The sequence below is a fragment of the Buteo buteo genome, chromosome 16, assembly GCF_964188355.1.
Source record: "Buteo buteo chromosome 16, bButBut1.hap1.1, whole genome shotgun sequence".
Taxonomy (NCBI): domain Eukaryota; kingdom Metazoa; phylum Chordata; class Aves; order Accipitriformes; family Accipitridae; genus Buteo; species Buteo buteo.
The window spans coordinates 22,800,221-22,815,957 of NC_134186.1; the positions used below are offsets into that span (position 1 = coordinate 22,800,221).

At 38.6% G+C, this 15,737-nt stretch overlaps 1 protein-coding gene across 1 annotated transcript in view; it reads right to left on the reverse strand.

Annotated features, from left to right (window-relative positions):
• Positions 1–206: 206 nt before the first annotated feature.
• The window catches only part of ELP4 (elongator acetyltransferase complex subunit 4), a 158,246-nt gene continuing 142,715 nt past the window's right edge, over positions 207–15,737 (reverse strand). The window contains exon 10 of the mRNA XM_075048200.1: positions 207–2,578. Within this exon, the coding sequence (XP_074904301.1) occupies positions 2,447–2,578 (132 nt within the window). The 3' untranslated portion in view covers positions 207–2,446. The remainder of the gene's footprint in view (positions 2,579–15,737) is intronic.

Genomic DNA, 15,737 nt, shown 5'->3' on the forward strand with positions numbered 1-15,737 from the left:
TAGCATTATTTCACTTATCAGTTTACTGGATTAGCCAAGTCACTGTCATATGTTGTTGTAACTGATATAATATTTTGGAAGAAAAGAAAAGAAATTTTGCTCCATGTTTTTGCCTTAGGTAAACAACACTGTACATCTGTATACTCTAACACTTATTTTACAAAGCATGTTTAGTGACTCAGAAAAAAAATTAATCCAGATTTGCAGAAGGAGTTCCCTTTATTATTCAAAATATTTGTCAGCTTTAATATTAACCTACCAAAGTTTTTGAAATTGAAGTCTTATAAATGCATAAGACACATACACACATATACATATGTGGAATACACACGCTGCTCGCTAACAATTTCAGTTAATATATTAACTAGAAATCAGTTGTGACTTTCATGATATTTTCTCCCCTGTATGCTAAGTCAATGACCTATTTAAGTATGTTGGCAACAATTTATATGTCTTGTGACTTTATATTACACAAAAAATACTGTGTTTTGTGTTATTTACATTAAAAAGACGTACTATGTAAAATTTCACCTTTGTTAAAAATCACTTTATCCTAAGTATTTAAATTATTTCATGCTTTCAAAAGGCACAATTAAGTAACTAATGAGAACTTCCATTCAATGTTACACATAATACAAAAAGAGAAAAAAATGTTTGAGACATCAATGATAATATTTTAAATATATTGGCATAGGAAAGTAGATGTCTTTTTGCTTTATTAAACTGACAGTTCAGTTCTGAAACTTTATTTTGAAAAGATTTAAAAAGGATTTGTGTCTTTAGAAATAAAAAAATATAACAGGCATATCTAAAAAATATAGAAGAGAAAACCTGATTGTTACTACTAATGAAATAGCTGATGACAAAATACTAGTCTTTTTGATTTTGATCACAAAAAATAAACTGGTAGTGACAGGATATGATGGATAGATTTGACATCCTGGCAAATCACTGTCATTGATTCAATTATTCTAATTCAGAATAAAAGCTGTATACAGTATGTGTTTATGCTACAGTGGAGTTTTTTAAGTGATTGACATTCATCATATTAGTTAGACAGTTTTAAAAGCTATGTCTTTGTTTTACACAGCGTTGTCAAGAAAAAAATAAAGTAGAACCTGGTCTGCAGGAAAAAAAAGCAAACCACTTAACCAACTCTTGGTTCCAAACCCATCAAAATAAGTTACCATTATTGCATCCTATTAACATGTTCTTTGAAGAGTCAATTTCACTCCAGCCATGTAATACACTATTATAAAGACTAAATTTTGAAACTGTAATGCAATCTTACAGCTGGGTGGCTTGGAAGTTCTGCGGAGAAGAAGATATTACCTTTCAAAATGGAAGTCAGCCTCAGAAGAAAGAATGCAAACCACTTTAATTTACAGGTCAGCTTTGCTTTACCGTTCTTTTGTTTGATGAGATATACAGAGATACATACAAAATAGTTCCAAGTTCACAAACTGTGTATCTGAGGGTACAGAAGCCTGAATTACTTGTATATTCTGCCCTGCTTTAGACCAGCATGCTGTGATACCCTTCCCCGAGCTCAAATGCACTCTTCTGGTTTTCCAGCATTAATGTAGCTGTCGGTTTGAATTTCAATCTTGAATTATGTCTGTTGACATAATTTCATAGTGCTGACTTCAATTGTTTAGGATTACTGTTTTGAACTACATAAGGAAATCAATTCTTTTCTCTCTGGTTAGTAAATTCCATTCAAGTGCATTTTAATGCATGTAGTAAGCCATAAGGCAAAGTAATTATCTGTAATATATTCTGATTCAAAAAACAACCATACTTAATTACTGGCATATTAGAGTAAAAGCTATCTTACACATTTAAAATTTATTATTACATATTTAGTAAATAATAATAAATAAATTTAATAAACTAATATAAAGATTTCCTGAAATTTAAGAATGGTATTTCAATTACAAAAATAAATGTTTTTAAAACCAGAAGTGAGTAGTTTGCTTTCGGAATAACACGTGACAATTAATGGTTAGTTTCATTCCTTTATTTCAATAAACCGTCCAACTTAACTTATTATTCATACAAAATATTAAATGTAAGTATATAAAAATTCCATGGGGAAAAATATCCCTTTATTTTTATTGTAAAAAACCATCTGGAAATGAAAGGGTAAGAGTACCTTTCATATTTTAAGGAAAGGAACAAAATATTGTACGTTTCCAGTCGAGCAGAACAATGGCAGGACCCAACATAACAGAAGCTTTAACAAAAAGCAAAATCCAAACAGCCCAAAATTAGTACAAAGAAACCAGGACAAAAAAAAAAAAAAAAAAAAAAGAAGGCACCATATGATAACATGTATTTTTAAAGACTGCTGGGTCAAATCATTAAGAAAAATATTTATATAAGTCATTAACACTCATAATTAGAGTGTCATATAAATCTGAGTCAAACTGCTAAGTAGAAATCACTAGAAGTCCAGGTGCTTCTTGCCGATGGCCATAGCACCACATCCTGAGCTCAGCAGTTTGGCGGATTCTGCCAGATCCTGTTTGCTTGTGCGGCTCACTGTGTCTGACAAGTCTGGAGGCAAATGCAGTCGCTGTGGCAGGAGATTTTCAGGAGGGAGAGGGAGAGAGAGACGGGGAGAGAGAGAAGAAAGAGAGAGAGGAAAAAACAGGGAGGGAAAAAAAAAGAATAATTGCAGTAGAATTTATTTTCCATAGCATATTTCAAAATGCAGTCTTTTTCCCGACTGATCAATGTTTACTCACACAAATAAAACACTTCCCGGACGCTCTTTTAGGCTGACCTGAAAACAGCTTTACATGTTTTCAATGCATTGGATTCTGTCAATTTGAATAGATTTTTCCCTCATGAAAATTTTCTAAACAAAATCTGAATTTGCTCAAGGTATTCAATTGTATCTATGGGCATTTTTCCTTTAAAAACAAATGTTTTGCCTGTATGTCCACCCCTACATCAAATCCTTTGATTTCTATGGCATTACAATATAAGTATAGTTTTATTTCAAACATGCATACTTTGTGGCAGAGTCTGAAAATAAATGATGTGATGGTCAAGAGATGGAGAAGCCTCACGCTGGTTCTAGCGTTATTCTGCTAAATGTTTCTTCTTCATATTCTACCGATAGCTGTTAATAAAAACAAGCAGTGACAGTAGTTGCATTTGTATAAGGCAATCATATATGCTAACCAAAGCTTGCCATCCCTTGTGAGTTGTAGGAACATTACATCCAGTTCACAGATGAGGAAACTGAGACACAGGCTACATGGTTGTCCACAAGCACACAGTCCTTGCATAATAAACCTTATTTTTCAACTATGACAAAAATATTTCAGCTCTCCCTCTGAGGATCTTTTACACTGGAGGTATATAAAAGACATGACATTACCATTTAGCTTCTGTAAAGTAAGGTGAAAATTAATGTAAAACGGAGGCTGTACTTGGTTAATTGCTGGCTCACTTTTGGACACAGTGAGGTACTGAAAGCCGGTCAGATGAAACAGTTGAGCATCTTCTACACAGTGCAATAATTTATGAAACTGGTATCGTGGAAGGAGCATATTTCTTGAAAGATTTAGTAGGCAAAGGCTAAACCGTGTGGCTCTTCTTTGAAAATGCACACGCTTCTGAAGGGAACAGGGTAACAGTAATGGCTGAAAAACTGTATTAGGAGGCTGTGTGGACTATCCTTATTTTCTGCCTTTGCTATGTTTTGGCTTTTATCGCAACACGTAAATACAGCTGCCTTTTATTCAATATCATTGCAACTTTTATAGGATAAGATAAGAATTCCATTAAAAAGCATAAGAAATATCTGTATTTACAGTGGGCTGACTGTTCCCTTAATTGCTGGCTTTGAGACTGTGCAATTAGGTGTAACTGGAGAGGGGCTGCAAAGTGCTTCCTACCACTGGCCGCTCCTGGCTGTGGGCAGCGCAGGGAGAAGAACGCGTGCTGGGTTGTTGTCTTCTCCAAGGGAAGGAAATGCATAAAGTAATAATGCACGTGGAGCAGCAAAGCCTGCGCCCTGGGTGAGATGACACACCTCAGTGTTGAAATAGGAGAAATGTGCGTATTTACTTGTAGCACTTTGCCTATGAAGCGCAATTTATGCATCAAAACCCACCCCCCATATATACTATTTAGTAACTATGCAGCTCTTACGTTTCACCGTATTAAAAGCAGTGCTGTGGTCTGGTACCCTTCGCTTACAGTTCTTCACTTACTCCTAAGAAGGTTAAGCACGGCTGTGGATGTGAGCTGTGGTCCATGATGCCTCATTTCTACATCGACACACTACCACCTAGGGCACGTGCCTATCTTGTTTGTCGGCTGAGAAAAACGTTTGCTAGGAAAGAGCCAATGTACAACGCGGATTGTACGAGGGGGGCTGTAACCAGTGGAAAACGAAGGATGAGGAAAAGCCGGGAAGTGCAGGGGAGCACTTGGCAGATCTTTCAGTCATATTTTCTTTCCAAAAAAGTGTACAGTGCTGTTGGCAGGGTACACAGTATCTGGTATGTGGGAGGCGGAGACACAAGTGAACTAATCCAGCCATTTCCCACTCACTGTCAGCATCTCTCTGCCCTCACCGGGGAGGGGAGAGGTGGCTTCGTCTAGGGGAGATGTAGTACCGCTGTCTTCTTCCTGCAACTACCGACTCTTTTGCCAAGTCTGCCAATGGATTCAGAGCAAGGTGATGAAGAGCAAACTGAACCGAGACTCAGCAAACTCATCTTGCACAGGGAGTAACTACTATCACAGATAGGGAACAACTGTAAACCCTTCCACACCTGCCTGGACTTGAAGTGTGGTCAAAAGAAAAAACAACTTTGATATTTACACAGCCTTTTAGTCAATGCTGCGTTCATTCTCTAATATATATTATAAACAGAAAATGGATAGAAGAATATTCATAAATTTGCAAAGACTCAGATAGGAAAAGTAAAAATTAAAGAACCTCAGATTGGATGGTAGGTCTGAATCAGGCTTTTACAGATGTATTTGTTATGATCCAGTGTTTCATTACACACACGTATACTCTTCTTCCCCCATCTTATTCAGTGAAGAGGATGCACACTGCTCATTTAGTGACTGGCTATTCAGTATTTTGTTTTCTTGTAACTGTTTACTCTGAACTTTTCTGACATATTTATTATATACTATTCAAACCTTGTTCTGAAGACAGAATGGCTTTTCAATAGCACATGTCAGTATATAGCACTTGAACACTTCACAAACACCAGCTGTGTTATTTTCCTAATACTCTTGTGAGATAAGGCAGCAAAGTTACCTCCATTTTAGGCATAGAGAATTGAGGCACATAAAACACATGGCAAAAGGTATCTACTGATTTCAGAAACACAATCTGAGGCATTTAGAACTTGCTTTTCCAGAATGCTTAGCATCATACAGCATTTCACATGATCAAATGCTAACTTCATTTGCAGCTGTGAGTGTTTAGTATTTCTCCAAGAACCCCAAGTTAGGCACTCAGAAAACGAGAGACATAAAAATGCTGGGTTGAAGCAATATGATCACATGGAAGCTCAGTGGTATAGGCAGAGACACATCATACCTTCCATAATATCCTTCAACTGTCTTAATTATGAGACCATCCCTCCTGCAATCCTCGCCCTCTCTACAATCCCAACTTTCAAACTTTACAACAAATTGCATACTTCCAGGAAAGCATATTTCACTGCATATGCCACATTGATCCTCAGATCAGACGTATTCTGAACAATAAGTAACACTAGAGTCCTCTGAAAAACAACTGAATGTTATCCTGCCATTAAGACCTGAATCATAGCACACACACATGGTACCTCTGAATAAAGTCTGAATAGGCATTTCAAAATATCATTCCTTATATTTTCTGCATGCAGCTTGAAAATATAAACAGGGCTGCAATATTAATCCTATTAAATATTTTAACACCATCAAAAAATACTCTAAATTTTAAACCACAAACAAACTGCAAATTCATTGTACGGCATTATACACACATCCACAGGTTAAACAGGCCTTTATTTTTGGGACCAATAGGGACATTGCGGTCACTTGAACTAAGGCAGTAAGTGATAGCATGAATAGGCTGTGATCCTTTTTGAACACCAGCATTACAGAACGATCAGACATTTTCACAGATATTTGCTGACCACAGAGAAACAATCGCATTTAAAGTCCCAGTTTAGGACAAAATGTTTTCTGGTGGACAGACTTCTCTGCTATTTCTGAGGCTGTGACCTCCATCCCTTTCAATCTCTTTTTCTCTTACCAGTCTGATAAGAATCAGGCTGATTTTGCTCACATCGGCAATCCCAGTCCTCGTTGCCCAGGCCTCCCATCCTGCAACTGGTCTTCATGAAAAAAACGCCTCTTCTCCGGTTATCGGCACTCCTCAGCCTCTGCCCCAGTCAGTCTCAGCTTTCTGCTTCCGAGCTCTTCATTCCCGCTCCTGCCAGTTCTGGGCTTCTCTTGCCCATTTCTGCCCATATTCCATCCCCTGCTCCACTTCCTAATGCCTAGGTCCAAATTCAGCACCAGGCCACCCTTCCTTGCCTCAGCCCCTTCTCTCCCTCATCCCCTATTTTGTCCTCCTCCTCTTCCCACCTGTAGTTCTGGAGCTGCCCTTCTTTCTCCTGCTGGCGCTGCTTTCTGTCCCCCGTCGTGCCCCTGCCCCTCTCCTCTGCCCCGGTGTCCCCCTGCCCGCCCAGCGGCTCACCTCCTGCTCCAAAAAGCAGGTACAGCCCTGGAAAAGGGTCGAGCTGAATACGCAGTACCCAGTGTGCCTGGGCCAAAGAGGTGGATTTTCACAGGACAGCCAAAACACATCCCTGGCATAAACGGTAGACATAAAATTGCATATTTTCATTTGTTCTTTTAAATAATTGAAGATTTTCACTAAAATATTCCAGCATGTGGGTAAACATAAAACTTCCTGTAGCCCACAGCAAGCTGGTAGGGCACCAATATTTTAAGGCAAAACGGTCATAGTCTGGCAAAAGTAAATATGCAAGTGAAAACAGGATCCTATAATCGCCTTCCTTGTGATAATTTCTTCAAACAGGTACCAAAGAAAGGTAAAGTTTGTCAGTGTAAAAACTAGGGAATGCTGGAGTAAACTTCCTTTGTGCAAAGTTAATTGTGTATCTGCATTATTATAGTGTGTTTAATTACATGATCTCACATTATTTTCACCCATGGAGGCTGTCAGAAAGGTTTAAACGTAGGATCTTCGGAATCAGACTCTAAGCTTCATTCACTTGATTAAGAAATAACTGGCTATGGAAGAAGGCTGTTAGTGCACAAGGCACAGCTAGGGAAGGGGCACGGTGTGAGTGCTGGTGCTTCCCCCCTGCTCTGTTTCGGGCAGGTCCTGAAGGCTTTGCGGTGATAGGAACAATTACACTGAACCCAGCTAAGCACACAGCTTTAGGGCATGCATTACGAAAGGAAAACAGTTCAGACAAAACTTATTACATACTTTGCCTCTGCTCCTCCCTCTGCCTGAAGAAAACTTCTAATTACTTTATTTGTTCTCGACGGGGGCGAGGGTTGGAGGGCGAGTAGAGGTGGAAGATAAGAATATGTAAAATGACAGGCCAGAAGGGGCACCCAGCAATCAGTTAGTCCAGTCCCAGCACTGAGGACCAAATAGAGCACTGATGGTTTTCTGATACTGGTCCACCTTGTAAGACTGGAATGTAAAGATCCAAGTCGTGGCTATTCTAGGAACTTCCAGAGGGCTGGTACATTTGGTTGGGGTGTAACTGATTTTTTTAAACCAACAACATCCCTAGTAGACAAAAATACTAGCAAGTGCTTTTGCCAGTGTAGCTTATTGTAGCAAGGGGATTGTTTTACAGATTTAATATAAAAAACAGACTTTCCAATCTAAGACTTTTTTTGTCTTAAGAGGATTGACCAGTAGTTTTGCTAACAACCTCTCTTGATGTTGATTATACCTCAGTTACAAAAAGCTTAGAAACAGTACACAGGTTTTAACTGACTATAAAAGGGGTTGAAAATGAAGTAAAAATTCTATGACTGAACCTAAGTAACCAATGACAGGTTAAACAAAGAGCTAGCTACTAGAGATACTATTAAAGAACTGATTACTATACAACTATACACATAAGCTACACATATTCTTCTGAGGAATCTACTGGCACTGCGTTGTGGAGGCAACTAGTGAAATCCAGTATTAAACCTACACGCTAGAAACAACAATCAGTTCATAAAATTACTTTTCAGATTTGAGGAAACGTGTGTCTGTACAGATAGTTTGTACACTGGCTAAAATACTCAGAAATAATTGAGGTGGAAGACACTCAAGCTACAGCAAAATTTCATAAAATTAACTGAGGGCTACTAAAATAACATATTCCGTTAAAATGCTTTAAACTATAAAAAGTATAAAAATATTTAGCAACAATATGATAAGCAGATACACATATATTAGCAAAAATCGAAACCCAAAGTAATTCTTCATATTACTCCAAAATCATTATTGTATTTTGGTAGCTATTGTAAGTGTAATACTGTAGCAAACAAGTATGTAATAACATAAGTGATGCAAAATCATTGACTCTCATAAAAAAAGAGGTGGTAGTTCATTCTTAATTTGATATATATTAAAGTAATTCCACTGAAGTTAACCTTGTGACTCTGCTAACAGTTACATGAAGCTTTAACAACCGAGCCCAAACTTCCCCAAATTAAACTTTTAAAAAAAACTTTACGATTCTATTTATTTGGATCTTTGACCAAAAAAAAAAAATTGTTTATTAGTCTACTATGGCTGCAGTCCTGCCTTGGGGCAGGGAGATGGGTTAATGACCTCTCTAGATCCCTTCTAGTTCCATTTGCTACAACTCCATGAAGACTGAAGTCACCAAAGCCGAAGGGATTTGGTTTAAGGGGAAGAGGGGGGTGGGGAGAAGAATTTTAGGAATGCTGGGAAAATGAAAGATGCAGACTCCTAGTTGGGGAGCTTTATATCCTACTTATTTCTCTTTGAAGCAGACAGAACTCTTGCCATTCCATAAAGCCCACACAAGAGAGAGCAGGAACAGTCTGTTGTACAGAGGCTGAGTTCCTGTTTCTGTTTCTTCTTCTGCTTATGATGCCCATAATGCACCCTTTGCGTTATGTTTTCCCTTTTATATCTTTTTATTATTACCTCATTTATAATTACTAGTAATTATTTCTATTATCATAGTACCTAGGAAAAGACTTCAACATTTTTGTAAGTATAATGAAAAAGGTGGGTTTTAAGGAGAAATCAGCAGGAGATTAGCAATGAAGCTTTATAAAACCTCCTCTTAGAGTGAAGAACCCTGTTACTTGCTTGAAAACTATCAAACTGCCAAGTGATGGTCACCATTACCTGACTGGAAATAGGTTTCTTGATAATGAATAAGATCTCACAGGCAGGCTGGGGAAAAGGACATGGAGGCCTTTGGAAAAGGAAACAAGCAACTTGCATCTTAAGAAAAGAGGGAGCCGGTGGAGGGATGCCAAATTACTCCACAGCCAGTGAGCTGCCTCTTTACTTCTGCAGTGAAGACGACAGTCCCAAACGGGAGGGTTTAGCTGCCAGCGGTCGTGGCCAGCTGTGATAGAGTGCAGCTGTGCACCCCCAAACTGGGCTGCCAGGTGAGAAAGAGCTGTGCAAGAAGGAGCTGGCAAAGCTCTGCCAGGTGCTCCCCGCTTTGCTGGGGAGCTGCGCTCCGCTCGGGCCCCGGCCATTTTCCTGCGCTATCGCTGTTCCAGGGCCCGACCGCGGAGCTTGCTCCTCCGGGTATGATCCTGACCTGCTGTCCTGGCTTCTCAGCTTGACAGTGGACTTGCCTCATAACTATGGAGCTGTCTGGCGCTCACCAGGACTGGTGGGCGACCCTGGTTACCTTCACCGGACCCGCTTTGCTCTTCGTATTTGGGCAGCGGGCGAAGGATTTAATAGCGGTGGCTGAGCCCACCGGTGACATTGGGTATACCTTCAACGCAACGGCAACACGTGGCACTGGTTCTCTGCAGTGCCCTGAGCCACGGCTGCAAGGCCATTGCAATATGTTTGTTTATGTGGTGAAAGAGGTCCCGAATGAACAGGTTTACCTGATGTTCCCACAGGTTGCATCTTGCATTTCTGACTGAGGTAGCTGCCAAATGGTTACAGACTCCTTAAGAGATACACATTTCAGGAGCAGCTTAGCCTTGCCAGTCAATGACTTCACTGCTTTCTTAACAGGTCATCATCAAGCACAGTAACTAACTGGTCTTCTTGGCAAAACCAAATTACTGCCTTTAGGCTTAATATAAACACAAAGATGTGAAGTTATGAAACTAAGTTTCTTCTAGAGAGAAGAGTTTGTTCAAATATTTGACATGGAGGTGACTATAAGTTTTGGCCTCTTCTCTTGCCAAGTTTGCCAACTGAGAGACACCAGGTATGTGTATTACGATGAAATGAATTATCTTTTATATGACATGTAGTCTACTGGAATGACACATCACTTATGTTGATATAACTTTGTAACAACTCACATACAAATCTGACAATATCACTATGCAAAGATATAAAATTCTTATTAATGCCACAAAACCTAAAAATACTTTTGAGTTACTGTAAGTTCACTTCTCAATGACAAAATAATAAGTCCTTTACCACTGAAGGCATTACAAACTCTCACAGCAAGGACTAGAAAGGTCATTCCAACTGGCCTAGACCCACATCAGGCAGAAATCATATGACAGTCCTGAAATTTGGTTCACAAATAGTGATAGTGTCTCACAATCTATAATAACTATCTTGTGGAGAGAATGGTGTGTCTCACAATCTGTAATATTTATCTTGTGGAGGGAATGGTGCCAAACTATCCTCCCATAACTGCATTTAAGTCTGAGGCAAACTAATTTAAAACTCTTACTATGAATCTCTTACATTCCCGTTCACATTACAATTTTCTCAATATTTTAACAAATTCAGGAGACAAACCCATTGGTAACTATTTTTCTGTATCATGGACATGAACTCAGTTTCTTCTTGTTCTGCTGTATTCACAGATGCTACATGACCATTTTTAAATCACAGCAATGGATACATTTTCTAAACTGATTATAAAGACAAAAGACTTGACTTTTAAAAAGAGCATTCTACAATGTTCTACTTTTCAGGTAACTGTGATTGACTTATAACTAATCACAACTATATCAACCCATGTTAAAATAAGCACATCTACCATATGCATTTCCTATTTCTTTTTTTTAAGTTGAAGCATAATCTGAGCCGTCAAAATTAATTATTGTTAACATCAGATGTTGAGAGAAGGCTTCCACTAAGAATAGCTGATAAATATACTTCTACCTACATATCCCTGTCTGTCTGCTAAAGGACACATTGCTAATATGAAAATAATTTTTTATATATAACTAATAATACTTAAAATACTTGAACACAATTCTAAACCTCTTATTTTCCATCACCTACAGAATGTAAAATAAAACCAGGATAGTTCTCACTTTCACCTCATTTGCAGGACAGTGATGTTTTGTTCTGGTTTCCAATACTACAAAGAGATTATTTAAACAGTGACTTTAAAGATGCTTGGCAAAATTAAGAACCATTAATATACCCACTTCCTTTTGTGATAGATTTTGTAAAAGCCGTTTTACGTTTCAGAACGCTGAATCTTAATATGTGCCTTTTCAGTGCAGCTTTTCATTGTATCTGCTTTACAGAAGTGATATTATAATATCCAGGAGAATTCAATTCAAACTGTGCTGATTCGTTTGGATATGCCACATGGTACTGTTTGTGTTCTCTGACCAGAAAACTATGCAAAGTACTTAAAATCTGAATTCCTGAGTCTGAATTTAAAACTTGATTTATTTAAATATTGGCTGTTGCAAAGTGAAAGTCTTTCAGAGATATCTGTACCAATAAAATTCAATTCTGTACATGTTCGTGTAAACTGAATCCCTAGGGGATTTCAGATGGCTGAAGAAGTTCCAGTAACATGTGAATAGAGATGGGTGGGTTTTTGGATGTGCAGCATTAGTCACTACTTTTCAGTGACAGGAAAGAAAAGTACAGACAATTGTCTGAACAAACTCTTTCATACCAAAGAAAAACTCCAAGATGTGTTAAAGAAGATTTGCTATGTGTGAAGGGACACAAGGGAAATATAAAAATATCAGGAAGATTTACCTTCTCTGATGCTTGAGAATGCCAAGTGTTTGGCACCATGGAGTGCTCTAAATCACACGCACAAGTAGCAGACCTGCTTTATATTATAACTGTAGTCTCTGCATAATGAAGAAGCTCCCCGTGCTATGAAGGGAGCTGGATTAACCAGTGATGGTTATAGGCTGTCCAAGGACTACAGCTGTTCACTGCTTGTCTGATCCAAAATTCAGAGAAATACATGGTAATCTTACAACTAGAACTGTACTAAATACTTACATAGCATACTAGCATAATCCTTACTGATCCAGCTCTTATCAAGCACATATTGTCTCTGTTCTGAAGAGTTTACAGTCTGAATACACGAAGTGGGTAAAAAGGAAGAAGTGAAAGATAAAATACCCAGGCAGAAGGAGAAATGTCATGATATATAAATACTGTATTAATGCCAAAGCTATTTTTTTCTTCCTTCTAATTGAAAAAATATTGTATAGAAAGGCACGTGAAAGAGAACAGGCATAGGGGAAGAAATTAAGTGACAAAGGGCTGAAGAGAAGATGGAGTGAAGAAAGGGAAAGATGGAGGAGATATATTGTCTAGGCATGTCATAGTTAAGATTGGAATACATTGTCTAAATGCTGAATGGAAATACTGTTCTAAATTCAAACAGTAGTTCAGGAGTCTCATGGTATTGCCTATGTCCAAAGCAAGCAGACTAACATTTCTCCTGTAGATCTGTTCTTTTTACTGAATTTCTCCTTCCTGAGCTTACGTAAGAGGAGTGTGGGACCCATGATGCAAGTCTGAGTAATTCTAGGGCTCTCAGGATAGTCTGGATGGATGCTAACGTTAATGTCACATTCTCTTCCCTGACGGATTCATTCAACCTGAATCGCAGCTGTGTACAAGTCAGCCATTCAGTCTAACCTATATTATATACTTAGGATGAGATGAATCATCCTTGCAAGTGCTTGCCCATCTCTGCTGATTATTCAGGAAACCCGGATGACTAGCTTAAACTAAATTCTTAACTTGGAGTGTAAAAGGTCAAGGAGAGGAATTCAGTCCTACAACTCTATGAAGCTTCTCATTGAGTCCGTGCCTCCACTGTATCTCCTCTTTCTTTGAATGACATTGCAACATGCCACAAAGTATGGATTTTGTATCAAACCACAGATGGCTCACTGGAAACGTTCCAGAGTTGCTGGTGATGCCCGCACTGCTCTACAACAAGTTGGGTCTCTCTACTGGGAAGCTTGAAAAGTGTTCAAGACACTGTGTGTATAAACAAAAGCTATGTAAGCGACGAGGAGGGAGAAACAGCAGACAGAAGCATCTGTTCTAGGAGCTCCAACATACTACAATGTTACTGTCAGCCTCTAAGATTTCAGCTAAGTTGGAAAACTAACCAATATTTGAGTTCACATTCGAAGCTATCTGTTAAAGTTCACTGTAATCTATTCAAGCTTCTGTCTCAGTTTAAATATTTTGTCACATTACAGAAAACTCATTAATAGACCCATTTAAAACCCACCACTTTATCTGAGGGTGTGCAACAACACAAATAACTGATAAAATGTATTCTGCCTCTTGATAAAATTGTCCAGATAGATTTCAACACTTGACAGAAAGATTATGCTCCAAGACAGGTAACTTGCACTGGCAAGTCTCCGTTACAAGTGCATTTTAATGCCTGATTTGCCAACTCAAAGAAGAGAGACAACAGAAATGCAAACACACTTCTGAATTGAACAGTTCTGCAGGCTATTGCTAAAATACACATTGCCTACAAGCTTCCATTGATTTCAAGTATCTAGTCTCTTTAGATCCTATGAAATTTGATGAAGTGCTTTCCTAAGAAGAACAGGAGAAAATGGGAGCTGCTCTGAGACTCCGGACCAGTCCAGCTCTGGGCTGCCCCGATGCTGCCTCAGCGGTTTTGCTAGATTTTGTATGCATTGACAACGCTGATTTCCAACTACACATCACTTGCAGAAGTTGTGTGTACAAACACAATACGTAACTATACATGCAAATGCACGCACTACTTATGACTGTGTATGAGTTACCGATAATGGCCAATGTGTCTACCTAGAGAATGTCTCCAGGCACGCAGTATTACTGCTGTAGAAAGCACTGAGACAGTGTGAGCTGTATTGTTTTACATTCGACTACACAATGCCAACCACCCATACAATATGTCCCCGAGTGCCTCTGTTTCAAGGGACCAGTGTCACAGGTTTGGCAAGTCGCTGGTTATGAAGAAGGAGCGCGAAGGGGGGCAAAATGTAAACGTTAGCTGGGGGAGTATTGTTTTATACTGGGAGTAGCCCTATGCTCTGTAATCTATTTACTTTTTTAGGTCAGCTAGAATTAGAAAATTTCCATTGCTAGGCAGCCCAGCACATCTGTGAAGCATTTCTGGGTGTTCAGACCTGGAGCACGTGCTGCCCGAAGGGAAGATTCATTACCCCCTGTTACTTTGCCCGCCAGTCCCTCCCCCAGACGGCACACGGGCTTCGGCAACAGGAAAGCGCCTTAACTTCGTGCAGAAAGATATTACATGACCAGAACACAACAATTAGCACATTTGTAAAGCTTCAGGGATAGGAACAATTTAATAGCTTTTTGAAGCAGACTAATTTTCTGGAGTTTTTTAATCTTCCTTTTTTTTTATTATTTTGCTTTTCATGCATGGACAAGTTCTTCTTTGCTACAGGTATTTTCTGAGTCTGCCTTGCAGGATTATTATGTGTAGAGAAACACAAATTATTCAATCACTTTAAAACAGTGCTAGAGAAATGAAAAAATGCTATGTAAGTGGAAACTACTATTACTAATCTCTGTTTTAAAAGCAAGCATCATTTAGATAGGTAAATGTATTGCTGGTTTACAAAATTCTGCACATTTACAAACCAAGGCTGCTAAACAGACCACCAGTTTGTTTATGTTTGCAGCTTTTCACAAGCTAGAAACTTCAGCTCTGCAGTGGCAAATGCCACTGTCAGATGCTCCATGCTAAGGCAAAAATGAAGCCAGAAGAGAAAAAAAAAATAATTTCTGCTATCATTGACTTCTCACCCTAAAAACTGGCACTGATACAGGAAGTATGTTCAGTTCCTGTAACTCCCAGGTAAGGATGTAGACATTACATAATTCATATTTTAGTATCTCTTATTTTCAGTACTAATCCCCCATGACTCACGAGGGATACAGTTTAAAACTCCAGCTAACAAAGCCTTTCACAGTATTACTACCAAATAATCTTAGACTTCAGAAATTGCTGAAGTGTAATTTAATATCTGTAATATTGGATCAGCCTGTTTTGCTATGAAAACTTACTGTGGCATATTTTTACTCAGTGATTGATATTGCTTATACAAAAAAATATAAAAATCGCACTGGTGATCAAGTGGTCATGTCGACTACCCTTTGGCAAACCAATGCTTTAAAGGAAGTTTAAGCACAGAATAAGAAGTTGCAGGGGAAAGGTTAAAAGACAGGTCATGCTAATTCCTTTTTAAAGGACTCTATCTAAGACAGT